Raw genomic sequence first — 14219 nt, 5'->3', positions numbered from 1 at the left:
ATATTACTAATTGTCCAGTGAAATGTAACAATAATACTCTGTATGAGCTTTTCAAGTTTCAAACTAATTTTCATCAAACAATTAACTAATTAAGACTTTTCTATTGCAAGGTAAAAAAAAAAAAAAAACATTATGCAACTGCCATACTGACAAATTGTGCCATGATGTGTAAATGTTTAATTGTTTTATTGTCTTGTTTTAGTAAGAAAATTACATTTACAGTGGTTTAAGTGACATCATACAGCACACCTAGCTTATTTGTCCACGATAACAAATTATTTATAATCGCATCTTCTGGCTCAACATTGTATAGCTCACAAAGAAATAAGCTATAATGCTGAATATGACTTTAGTATGACAAGCTTTCTAAAGCATTAAAAGTTGTAAAAAAAAAAAAGAAAAAAAAAAAAAGGGGGGTTTATAGGTCAGGATCATCCCCTCTGAGGGTGTTGAATTCTTCTGGAGCTGAGTACTTGTCAGCACCATGACCAGCTGACATGCGGAAACCTGCTGCAATCTCATCAAAAGTGCGGCCTTTGGTTTCTGGGACCTTGAAGTAGGTGAAGGTGAAGAAGCCGAGCAACAGAACCGTGAAGATGATGAAAACGTAGGGACCACAAAGTTGCTGCATCAAAAGAAAACATTACAAAACTTCATACCAAGGCTTTAAGGTAATATACAGTATGTAAATAACTGGCAGAAAAGTTAAATAAATAATGCTCATAGGAATGGTTTGTTTCACATATCTCCGCTATGATCCACCAAAGCCACATGGAGACAGTATATCTCTCTGCCTTACTTTCTCCAAATTGTCAGTTAGCATAAGCAATTGCTAAGAGATTTGGCTAAATGGCACTGGGAAGTGTTTTCACATTGGTAAAACAGGCAATAATACATTGTTATGCACGTCTTTTAATGCTGCTTCTGGTCACAGATTGATCTTTGGTAAAGCACATGGTGGAACACAATGCATCCAGGCATAAGGAAAAGCTAATGATAGCCTTGTTGAATCTCTGACCAGGCATGAGAGACTTATTTTAGAGATAACAGTTTCTGTTCCATGCAAACATCTTATTAGCACTCCATGTCAAAGCGGTGACAAAATGATTAAAATGAAGCAGTGATTCGTATCAAATATTGAATGCAGAAGTTCCATCGAGGGGATGAACCTGGCTCTAGCAAGATGGATACAATTAAATGATTTAGTCTCATGCTAGTTGGAGTAATACTACAAGACTGTAACCAGTAATAAAGTTTTGAATAAACCTCTCTTACCTCAACATATTGAAAGCACATTCCTACAAGAAAATTGGCAGACCAGTTGCAGAAACCAGCAACAGCAATGGCAGCAGGTCGGGGCCCCTGACTAAAGAGCTCAGCAACAATGAACCAGGGAATAGGGCCAGGGCCAATTTCAAAAAATGCTACAAAACTGAAAATGGCTGCAATACTGATGTAGGACATCCAGCTGAACTTGTCCTAAGGAGAAAGGGCAAATACAAAGAGGCAATAAATATTTTTTTTTTTTTTACTTTTATTTTTTTTAATAAACATGGTTTAAAAAAAACACCCATACAAATACTTACCAACAAGCTCATGGCAACTGTAAGAAGAACTGCTGAGATTGCCATTCCCATCAAACCCGTGAGGTGAAGAGGTTTTCGCCCTACGCGCTCCACCACAAACAACTATACAAGAATAATAACATATTAATAATGGCTTTTTAAATGCTAACACTTTGGAAAAGTGAGTTACATACTGAAACTACAGTGAAGGCTGTGTTAACCACTCCAGTACCGATAGTGGCATAAACAGGCTGGGCTACACCTGCACGCTCGAAGATTCTAGTGGAGTAGTAAAACACCTGCACAAAACAAAATGCCAGAAGAAAAATTACTGTCTACACAGTTTTTATTGAATGTTTTATGTATAAATAGGAATTTTTAAACACTTGCAATATGCCTTAAAAAATCTGGGTGATGATCTAATTTGATTTATTCAGATGTAGTATAGTATAGTAGGAGCATTAGTATAAAATGCACCTGTAATGATTGAAAATATAGTTGTTAAAGTTTCCTCTCCTGTTGTTTTAGGTGTTGTCCATTCTGCCTGACGCCCCGTGTTTATGCCAAGGGTGTGAAAAATTTGGATCACAAATATGATTACCAGTCATGGACAGTGACCGACCATTATCAGATTTATTTCTAAACAATCTTGTCTGTCAAAAAAAGATGGTTGACATATATAAAATCTACACAAGACCTATATTCAAAGATTTTCTCACCAAATAGAACTCACCGCATTAATACCAGACAGCTGTTGAGACAGCTGCAGCATAATGGCAACAAAGATGGGCTGGCGGTAGATGGTAGAGCGAAAAAGTTCAATAATGGTCACCTTCTTCTCCCTCATCATCTGCTGGTTCTCATTCCTCATCTCCTGCAAGTCCTCACCTACATTATCTGTGCCTCTGAGTTTTTTTAAAACTGCAAGACAGTTACATTCAGATTGGTTATATTGCACTTTTACTACATGAATATAACACATTGCTCTGATTATTATTTGCTCCATGAGCGGAGAAAGGATGTTGTGAGTGGGGAAGATATTGTACCATGAGAAATTGGTATACAACCCCTGGCAAAAATGATGGAATCACCAGTCTTGGAGGATGTTCATTTAGTTGTAAAATTTTTTGGGGGAAAAAGCAGATCACAGACATGACACAAAACTACAGTCATTTAAAATGCAAATTTCTTACTTTAAAGGTCCCATGTCATGCTATTTTTCACCCATCTCCATTTGTTCTAAGAACACCAAAAACTTAGTATTTGAGGTTTATTTTCCCAAACTCGTCTGTTTTCCAGAGTTTTAGCCTCTGAAAAGTCATTTTCTGTGCAACTCTACGCAAACAGGCTGATTAGCAGCCTTCTTATGCATATTCATGAGTGGGCGTGTCTATATACGGGACACTGACTTCCTCCTCACGACACGGTGACGTAGGTCCAGAGGACGGCCCGCCCTCCTCCAACCTGCTGCTTCATAAACAGGAAACAGAGCGTGGGGGCTGACGTGCTCACCTTTGTGGGCGTGTTTGTTTACATGTCAATCACGGCAGAGAGCTTCCTGGAGGCGTGGCTTCTCCAGCTCAGTAGCTCAGTGCCGCATCAAATTTGTCATCAAATTGGAGCGAGGTGTTTGGGCTCACCCTGCAGTAAGAAAGGAGCAAATCACCCTCTAACTACAGATTGAGGGAATCAATGAAAAAATACTTTGGCCATGTGTATGAAGCCCAAATAGCACTTTATGATGTTTAAAGCACAGAAAACTTAATTTAGCGTAACATGGGCCATTTAAGAAACACTAAAAGACTGGTGATTCCATCATTTCTTTTCATGGGGTTGTAATGAATATCTACAAAGCAAGTTGTAAACATTTTTACCTAAATACATATTATAGAATAAGAAATTATAGTTTAAATAACAGAAATAAGAATAAACAATTAAACCATTTAAGCTTTTTATAGAATTTTGTAACACAAATAACTTGACAAACACCTTCTTTAACCTATCATTCTACAGCCACTGTGTGGCGTATTACCAGCTTTTTAATAATTCTACAGGTAAAACTAGGGATACACCAAATGATATCGCCCCAAATTTATATAAGGTCTTTGTCGGTGCTTTCCAAGGTGTTCTAGACACACCAATGGGAGTATCTCACCATTGCAGGCTTTTATCTCCTCATTGCAGTTCATAAGGAGATACCGAGGGCTCTCTGGACAAAGTGGGAGCAAGGCACACTGCAGGATGGCTGGCAGTATTGTAAAGCCTAACAGGAGGGGCCACAGCGTGGCATTTCCCATAATGGCTTCAATTCCAAAAATCTAAAGACAGGCAGACAAACAGACAGACAGATGTTAAGGTGATCCATCACATCAAACTATACAACTGCACATTATTCTTAATTCTAGAAATTCTTTACATTGTCAGGGCCTGTTTTGTGTTGTTTGTGTTTACCATTGTGGTTCTCTTTTAGTTCTGTAAGTCTCTGGCTGTGTTCGAAATCACAAAATAACATACGACACACTACACATTTAGTGAGTACAGGTATATACTGTCTACTATATACTATTAATATGATTAGGATGGACCATTCCCACTGAAGTATACTTCCAAGTTTCCCAAGATGCATTTCAAAATCTACAGTTCTCTTGTTCTTGTCTCCCATATTTTCTTTAGACGGGATGATACTGAAGTGTTTGTACAACACTTTGTGGCTTTTACCTGTGAAAAGCGCTCTATAAACAAAGGTTACTTACTTACTTACTTTACAACAATGACATAAAGCGGAAGCACACTGAGGGTGCGTCCGAATAGTCCCTACTATTTCCTTTCCTGTCCACTTTTCCCTTAACCCCGCGGATGACGTCACAGGGTTAAGGAAAGGAATTAGGAGACTTCCTAAAGGAGTTAGGGAAAGGCCATCACGTTGTTTTCACAATCAGAGCGTACTTCTACTAGGTGATGTAATAATCTGACGGCGGTGAAGGTTAGTGACATCTGCGGTGGTAAAGAAAAATTAAAAATTTTCGAAAATTGACTAAAAGTGCATTCATAACACTTTTGCATGTGCCTCTAACCGCTGATATAATCTCAAATATCACAAGGTCTGAATGGAAATCAAAGGAAAAGAGGCTACCAGGCTACGAGAAACATAAGTGAAACTAAAAGAACGTCGCATTGAGAATGGTTGCTCACAGTCACCTTCCATTCTAAAATCAATATTAATCCAAAATAAATATGATTTTATGAAATTGTTACATTTATGCAAGATATTGGACAACATAATGTAGTAGGCATACAAAATGTACAACTGCACAAAGCATTCCTAGGTGAATGAAATATGTTAAATAAAACACAACGTGGCTAAAAATTTCTCGGATTCCTTTTTCTTGAACAACAGAGTGCTCTGTTTTATGCCATCGTGAGTTTCCGTGAACGCTCGGATGAGCTTGGTTCTTTTAAATGTTGTCGCTGCAAGGAATTGTAGGGCAGCATTATCTTGTCTCCTTTGGTAAAGGATGCATCAGTGTTTCCTAGGTTAAAGGATGTTATAAAGGAAGCATTGGGCCTTGTTTCCTTAGCTTTTAAAAAATTGAAACTCTCCTTATTATGGCCGCCACTTAAACACTTCTGGGGAAAAGTGAATAGAAAAGGACATAGGAGGGACTATTTGGACGCAGCGTAAAGCGAAATATCTCTTTTAATTTGCCACCTTTGAAAGTTCTGCATTTTAAGAGATAAAGTGACTAAGTAGAATATCAACATGTGGTCATTTGATCCATAAAAGTCACGGAAACACATTTCATGCCGACATTTCGGAGATTTTCGGAGAACCGCCATTGTGCTACTGACAAAATATTCCGGTTAACTTCAAAACAAAAGCCCTATTTCCAAAAGTGTTAAAAAGTAATGGAAGGCAAGAAGAGATGCTTGTGTTTTGATGTTTGCTTTTCAACTTAAAGCCGGTCCCAGGACGATTTTATGTTCTGCTCGCAATGCATCATGGGACGGTTAAGTATAACTAGTGTGCCCAAAAAATTCCGATACAGTATACATCCGTGTCTTTCTTGCATACTCAAGCTTTCCATACTATCTAATTGGAACGCACTACATACTCATTGTGATGTCAGACGTAAAGTGAGTGGTACGTAAGAATGCAATTTCAAACACAGGCTTTGTTTTGTGTGGTTTTAGTTCTTGTTTCATGTTTTAACTCTTGTGTCTTTGTGTTCCCAGTGGCTCAGTGGCTGTGTTTGAAATGGTACTGTATACCCCATACTATGCACTACATACTCAATGAGTCTGCTCTACTATATACTATAAGTATGATTAGGAACATGACCGTGCATACTTAAAAAATTTCCCAATATAGTATATATCCGGCAGTGGCGGATGCTTTAAGACTACAAGGGAACCTCAGCTTCCCCTAAAATCAGTGGTCAAATATGTAGTGTTGTGTGTACATTTCATTGACTAAATATATGACAGAACACATGTATGTTTAGTTCAGAATCAGCTTCTTATAACAGGAAACTGACAGTGACAGCGTGACGTTCTTCATTCATTACCGCAGCGTCACAGTGTTAATAAACAGTGGTGAAGTTCAGCTTCAATTGACTTCAATGGGAGAGGATTTAGGGGTTGATCCACTGCAGTCAAACTAGACGCTCATTGGATAAATGCTCGGTTATGACGCACTTAGTCCCGCCCATCGGACGCCGGGCTTCACAGGAGGTCTATGGAGCAGTGGGCTGGATCTGTCTGTTCCGGACGCTGGAATAATGGATGATGATTGGATGATCTCTCTCAGGCTAATTCAATTTTGATTGACAGCGAAATGAGCCAATCAGAGAGTATGACGTTGTAAGCACACAGGCGGGTTTTTCAAATATTTCAGTCCGTTGCTCTGTGTTGACACGGAGACTTTGCTGATCCTCTCATAGCGAATTAACTTCTGACAAACCTAGTGTCTGTTTGTGTTGTGAGACTTTTGACCAAACACTCACACTCCAGCGCGCAGCAGCTACGCGCGTGCGTGTGCGCGCGCGTGCGTGTGTGATAATCTACAAATAGTTGTTGACAACAAAATGAATTCTACTAGAATTCACATTTAAATAAACAGATACATTTTCTGAAGTAGGCAGAAAATGAGCTTCCCCTGCATGAAAGACCAGCAGCCGCCACTGATATCCGGGTATTTCTCACATACTCAATCTTTCCATACTATCTCATGTGAACGCCCTACATACTAATTTTGACGTCAGACATATCATGAGTAGTATGTTAGTATGTTTGAGTTGAGTGATTAGCGGCCTCATGTTTTGCTCTCAGGTGTGGCCCATTCCTAATCAAGCCTCCCTCACTATTTAGCTGTTTGGACACAGAATGTTTGCTAGTTGATTGTTGATGTTCCCCTCTTTGTGTGCTGTGGCAATTTTGTCCATGCTCCCAGTTTTCTTCGTGCCTCTTTTGGATTTGTTTTATTCTTAATTGTTAAATAAATATGGACTGCTTCTATGAATGCTATGTCTGCCTGTGGTTTTCATTTCTTTCTGCAACTCAAAACAAAATATTAAATCATGCTTACAAATAAGGTCAACTGCAGATTTATGTTTGGCTGGATACGCAATTATGCTGGGTGGCTCTTAGTGAGGTACACTATTGATTAGTTACATTTGCTAGAATTAGTCAATATGATCAGTGAGTGATAGATGTTGTAAATGTGATTCCATGATCGGAGGCTTTAGTGCTCTACAAAATACACCTTTGACAAAGCTTAGCATCAAAGTGCCAACCGACTTATTAGAGAAACCCACTTAAACTTCAAAGCCATCATCGGTCTCTGGTATAATCAAAAACATAAACCTTCCTTTTATACATTTTTAAATATTAGAGACTGAGATGAATCGGCATTTTGGTGCAATAAATATCTCACCTGAGCCATGAGAATTCCAACCACGACCCCAAGTTGATGCAGTGTCCCTAGTGCTCCACGGATTGATGTGGGGGAGATTTCCTCTATATACATGGGCACAAAACCGGTAGAAAGGCCAGAGTAGACACCGATGATGAAGCGCCCAATGATGAGCATCTCAAAGGAACCAGCCAGCTGGGAAAGACCCATGAATGTAGCAGCAATGAAGACCAGCACGTTGGCCATAAGCATAGAATTCTTCCTTTGGTGATCATCGGAGAAACACAATTAGAATTGTTGATCATTTATGAGCAAGGTAGAAGAAAAATGATTTTGATGAGTCATACCGGCCAAAGCGGTTCACAAAGAGGCTGATGGAGAAGGAGCCAATCATTCCTCCCACTGAGAATATGGCCACGGAGAGCGACCACAGAGCAGTTAGAGTTCCTGGAGGAATGGGCTCTGAAAACCTGCTGCTCCATGTCTCATTGTAGAAACGCTCAATGATCTGAGGACATGATAAGTGGTGGTAATATAAAAAAAAGCTATTAACAAAACAGAAAACTCTTGTTGTGGAAATATAGTGCAATAACAATAGAGACACTAAAAAAATTATATAATAATACTAAAAAACACCCTATTCTGATTCTTAAATAACATCACCTTCAAATAACGAGGCAAGGGCAGAAGAAAGAAGAAAATAATGAATAGTCACACTATAACAGTCAACAGTAATATCTTGAATTTATGTTTTAATTTAATAAAATATTTACTAAAAAGGAGGATGTTTGTAATCATCCAGTTTCCAAATAAATTCATCAAAAATTGTAATTGAAATGTACAAAATTATTTAAGTATATTAAATCGACCTTACTTATATCTAGTTTTTAAAACTGTACTTCTGCTGTTAGAGATGTCAAGAGAAGTCAAAATAAAAGCAAATGGTTTTTGTTGCTTTTTGCTTGTGACCCACTAAAACTGGGTGTGAAACAAGTTGAGAACGTGTGTTGTAATAGAAATATACAATATAGTAGGCAAGTATTGCAATCCTCTGTAAAGTATGACAATTCTAATTTTACTGCTGATGTTTTTTATCCATATCTGCTGTTAATCGCTCCTTTTTTTCTCCACTCTGCTGTCTGTATTTCTGCCTCTCGCTGTTTTAAAGGCGCCCCCACTTGGGTGAGTAAAATTACTGTAATGACATCATATTGGCTGTAAAGTGCAACATCATAGCTTCCTGAAACATTGTTTTTTTTTTTTTACAGAGCAAGTTTTGATTGAGAGACAGTAATTTAAAGTGTGTCATCAAATTTTTAGTTAATACAGAACATGCATCTCATGAATTAAACAAGAGATGGGTAGTTTTGTGTAAATAAAAGACACACGCTTAAGCTCATAAAGGTTTTTTTTAATTTTTTTATCATTGTTTAATTTCTATTTCGACAACGCAGAACAGTAAGGTGCAACTAAGCTGTATCACAGTGATCTAATCCCAGCTCAAATTCACTTTTACCGTAGTTGGATAAATTATCCAACGCTTCACAAACAGCTATCATCTCACAATAAATAAGTTGCATTGCTATAAATGCTTAACATATGTGGTAACTTTTCTAAATATCCACCCCTAAATACTTTCAGAGGGATTTTGCACTTCTGTGTAATTGTTTTACATTAGGAATGGCTTTTTAAGAAAAATATTTCCATATTCCTCCATTCCATTCCCCAGCAAATTTATCAAGGTTCAATATGAATAAAGGATGTTACACTTTTTTGTTTAAGTCTTGTGTCTGACTGGGGGTCTTTAGGAAGAGTTTAAGTGATATATATATATATATATATATATATATATATATATATATATATATATATTTATTTATTTATTTATTTTTTTTATTTTTTTAAATGTACAATGTTGTTTTTGAAAGGGTATGCTTATTAGACCAATTCAGTTATCCTTTTGCTTGTATGGTTTTATGACAATGTTCGTATTTGTGTAATATCTCTTTATGTCAACAGATATACTACTAGTACAGTGTACTAGTAATACTGTACACTGTACAGTACTACTAGTGTGTACACTGTACACAGCGGTTTGACTGGTGGTCAAAGTTAGGTACTACTTTATAATTGTTTTTTTGGATGTTAATTCAACCATTAGTTTTTTTTTCCTTTTTTTTTTTTTTTTTTCTTTAATATGTGTGGTGAATAATGATTGATTGTAAATCAATCATTAGAGACAATCAATTAGTTAATGTGATAATCCATCTATATTTGTTTCATCCTGTAGGGGGTTTAGAACATGGATGTATGTTCCAAAACTGCTAATTGTTCATTCTTCCTTTTTTAATTTAATATACCTCCACAAACAGGTAGCTTTTGCATGTGAAGTAATTTACCTTGTCATTTTTCCAGTAGTTTGACACCCACTGCCTGATCAAAAGGGAATTTAATTTCCCTGTATGAAGGTGTCGTCTCCACAGCTACAGTAAATACTTACATTTTGAGGAGCATTAATAACACCAGTGTTGTAACCAAACTGAAGTGAACCCATCACAGCTGTTCCTACAGCCATCATCAGCTGAGGAGTGACCTGTTGTGCACAGCAAAGAGAACAAAAAACGAATGACCTAATGAGAGTTTGTTGGTGGGGTGGGGTGGGGTGAGGTGGGGTGGGGTGGGTGTAAATTTGTCCGTGATATCATAAACATAAGGATTAAACGTGCTGCAATTACCTTGCTTCTGGTATCCATAATCGCTTTTGCAATCCAAATTTCACCTTCAAACTTGCTGTTTGGTTCCGTAGTGCTCAGCAATCAGTCAAGTACTTCACACATAAACATTTCATTGTTGTCATATAGTCCAACATCACAATAAATACTCCTTTTGCAACTCCTCTCTTCATTCACTTGCTGAGCAAAGCAGCTTAGTGACGTCAGCACTAAGTGGATCTCACTAAGTTGTCATCCCTCCTTCCACAGCCAACAAGTCACTACAGTATAGTCACTGCACCAAAATAAATACACATAAACACCATGAGCACTTTTTAGAGTTCAATCAAGCAAAACAATAAGGGAAATATTAACTGAGCCTTGGGAACCCCAGAAATATAATGTTAGTCCAAGGAGCACAAATGAACACATTTTATTGCGACTGCGCGTGGCATTTGTGGATACCTTTTTGACTGCCAAAAGATCTTCCACGAATGCTACGAATGTGACCATATATGTGGAGTGCATGAAAATGTGTTTTAGCACGCAACAGAGCATTTGTTAGTGTCCTCACTTCATTTCTTTCTGATTTTGTTTTTCTGATTTTGATTTGCAACATGCAGGACAAACACGGGAACAACAATGTGATACTACAGTATATCCCGATACATATACTTTGGACTATATTTACACAATATTTAGATGATTTTTTTTTTGTAAAATAATAATTATCTACAACCCCCCTCCTCCATATATACACACAAAATAAATAAAACAATAAATAAAATAAGGGAACAAACAGTCAGGGCCTGTTCTACGAGGCTGGGTTTCTTCTTTTCGCGCTAACTTCCAGAATTTATTCAGTGTGTGCTGTACTACAATGCTGGTTAACTTAATCTCACAAATTTAAGCATTAACAGTCATCAATTCTCTGCCTGTATTCCTTCCTTCCTGCTTTTGCTACAGCAACAGTGTTGGTCTTTGTCTTAATTGTGGATTTTAATTCCTCATATTTTTAAAGAATTATTCCTCCATTGTAACGTGAGTTGCTCCGCATGGTTTCTCCGTGTTTGTGATTGGTCTGACGCTGCAATCTCCCCTCCTGTTATGGCAGGGTGCACTCTGTGTATTGTGATGATCCGCACGGCCGTGTCTGTGACCGAACGTCACAGAGAGTCACAATTTGCTACTGAATTGTGACATTTTTCATACTGTGTCATAATTCACAAATATAAATTCCTGGCATTCGTGACATGTCAGGTCTCTGTGTAAACCCAGCATTAGATAATATCCATCCAGTTTCCAACCTTGCGTCTTTTCAGGGTCGCAGGGGTCTAACCACTACCTTGCATGATAATATAGGGTACATAAAATACAAAGAATGTCCACCATATGATATCATACTGAATGCAATCCCTTTTAAGGATTCCCTAGAGTAATCAGAGCCAGACGTTGCACCCACACCCCCATTTGTAGAAGTGTGTAGGAAATTGAGGATGTGACGATGTGAATAGAAAAACATCTTTGCCTTAATAAAGTGAAAGTCATTGATCAGAGTGCTGTATATATAAATGTATAAACCTGTCTTACAGTGAAAGCCCACCTCACAATCCTTTTAATGAGGGGGGAAATCCAATATTTGGTAAATTCTACTTTACATTACATGAGTGTGTGTGTGTGTGTGTGTGTGTGTGTGTGTGTGTGTGTGTGTGTGTGTGTGTGTGTGTGTGTGTGTGTGTGTTTTAATCCTTTAAGGGTATAAGCTATTTATACATTTACATCCACTCAGTAGCGTCACAGCCAATTGCGTTAGTTTTGTCAACATGATGGTGTGATCTGATGCTGTGAGCCTAAATGACTAAAGCAAATAGATTTTCCCTGCACTATTTAAGGTGTTTTTTGTCACTTTGTACAATCCATACCTGGATTCTGTCAGGAGTATGTTAAAATGGGATGAAGATGGAATTCTCGTGTGTAAGCCATGTTCACACATCAACAACAGAAGATTTTCACAATAACGATAAAGTGGAAAAATGCGTACATAACGCATCCTGTGGAGGTTGGCAGAAACAAGGAAACCCCCCCAAAAAATTCCGAAGACAAAAAAATATTAGTGCAACTCATCCCAAATAAATTGTTGGGAACACCCAGACACTTTCTTCTGCAATAGATGTGCTTGATACTGCCCTTGCACATCGACAGTCCTCAGTATCACCAAGCCCAGCACACCGTAATACAGTAGCACTATTTGTACCAGTGGGCGCACACTGTAGCTGTTCACACTCAACGTTCTTGAAGCCAAAATACAACACTTAGGGGCATTGCCATCTTGTAAATTGATGAGTTATGCAGCCAGTATCGGCGTCAAGGGGGGGGTCAGTAGCTGACCTACTGTGCCCCCCCCCCACACACACACACACACACACACTCTTCCCGGCCACGACAGGGAAGCTTTTTATAAATCAAAGATATCTGATTGGCTATCAACTGAATGTGTCCATTCACTGACAGCGGACGGAAGTCTGCTCCATATAGATATAACATACTGTGGTGTAATTGTTAAACGTTTGTGCTATTGAACGTACCTTAGAGCTGTTGTAATGTGTATATGTCTATGGCCTGCTGTTGAGTCATGTGACGTCACTCACATTGCTGCTTCGCGACAAAGCCAGAGCGCTAAATTCAGATGGAGAACAGGAAACTTGAGAATCTGCCGTCTGAAATCATCAAAATGTCCATATTTTGTGTCGTTTATGGCAGCTCCAATTGTTCTAACCGAGAAAAGGAAAAGAGATTTTATAAAGTACCGAAGATTGTCATTCACAAGGGTGAGAAATGTAAAAAGCTCACAGAACAATGCCATAAAAAGTGGATTTTAAACCTACGTCTGTGGTCGGGAGGAGCAGAGTCTGCTAATACAGTTACAGTTCAAATGGTTGGTAATCAGATTACAGGTACATTGTTAAAATCAATGGATTACACAAAGTTACTTCTCAGTTTCACGGGTTAATTCATCATCACAGAGCAGGTATGGATGCTGTGAGATGATGGTTCTATAAAAACATCCTCTGTTTGTACATATACTGTCCGCTGAAGAGTGACAGCGTTTGATAAACTTTGCTGATATTTCAATATATTAGGGTTGGGACTTTAACTCATTAATTCCGATTAATTAATCATCTTTCAGAGAACCATCACTGCTAGCCTTGCTGATAGTTGGTTTAGTGAGACATGAGGAAAAGCTGGTCATGTTAACTCCATCAGAGCTAACTGTCCTTGAGACATGCAGGTAAATAAAAACTATTTTTAATGGGATTTATTGTTACTGTTGTTTTGTAGATTAATAATTTCTTTCCTGAACTGTCTTCTGCAGATTTGTGACTGAGCTTCTTGTAGGTCAGACATATGTCTCATGTTCTGTGGTTTGACCTGCTCTCTGCCACCTGTACCACACCATGGAGGCCTCCAATGAGGACACAGCTTAAATGGTGACCATGAAATTTAAGACTGCATGCACAAAGGACTTGTCCCAACGTGTTGCTACACTCAACTGTGAATGGCTCAAGATGGCGACTGTGCTTGACCCATGCTTTAAGGATTTTAAGTGTCTTTCAAGGGGAGAGCGAGAAGAGGTTTGGATCGGCCTTGAGGCTCTGCTGTAGGAACAGCGTAAAGACACCACCACCGCACAGGAAAAAGAGCCTCCTGGTCTTCAGACTCTGATTCAGATGAGGAGACCCTGTGTAACAGGGCCCTGACTTTACACAAAGGTGAATCCACCTTCAGCAAAACAAACTGTCCACTGCAGTGGTGGTCCAGTAGAGCAGGGACCCGCCCACAGCTGTCTGTCCTGGCCTGCCACTTCTGTCCCATGTGAGAGGCTGTTTTCACTTGCAGATCACATATAGTGACAAAAAAAAAGCTTCCTTTAGCTCTGACAATGTTAGAATGTTTATCTAGTGCTGACAACTTATACTTGGACTTCCAGAGCGATTTAGGCCAAATTACCATTTATATTTCAAATTTTACTTC

The 14219-nt window shown here is 38.5% G+C and overlaps 1 protein-coding gene across 1 annotated transcript; it reads right to left on the bottom strand.

Annotated features, from left to right (window-relative positions):
- Positions 1–418: 418 nt before the first annotated feature.
- LOC114467096 (solute carrier family 2, facilitated glucose transporter member 1-like) lies at positions 419–10065 on the bottom strand. The gene is made up of 9 exons (XM_028453141.1): positions 9977–10065; positions 7824–7984; positions 7498–7738; positions 3721–3883; positions 2299–2486; positions 1760–1864; positions 1587–1688; positions 1276–1479; positions 419–625 (listed from the first exon to the last, which is right to left on the bottom strand). The coding sequence occupies exons 1-9, from the start codon at positions 10052–10054 to the stop codon at positions 419–421; spliced, it is 1449 nt and encodes a 482-aa protein (XP_028308942.1). The 5' UTR covers positions 10055–10065.
- Positions 10066–14219: the final 4154 nt, after the last annotated feature.

This window comes from Gouania willdenowi, chromosome 7 (genome assembly GCF_900634775.1).
Source record: "Gouania willdenowi chromosome 7, fGouWil2.1, whole genome shotgun sequence".
NCBI lineage: Eukaryota > Metazoa > Chordata > Actinopteri > Blenniiformes > Gobiesocidae > Gouania > Gouania willdenowi.
This window is presented reverse-complemented; position numbering and strand designations above follow the sequence as displayed.

Bases quoted from the DNA above. Each gene is read 5' to 3' on its own strand.
- LOC114467096 (XM_028453141.1), bottom strand. From the start codon at position 10,054: ATGATGGCTGTAGGAACAGCTGTGATGGGTTCACTTCAGTTTGGTTAC. The intron at 7,985-9,976 runs GTAAGTATTTAC...TCATGTCCTCAG, and splicing joins TTATTAATGCTCCTCAAAAT to ATCATTGAGCGTTTCTACAA. The intron at 626-1,275 runs GTAAGAGAGGTT...CTTTTGATGCAG, and splicing joins TGTGCTTTCAATATGTTGAG to CAACTTTGTGGTCCCTACGT.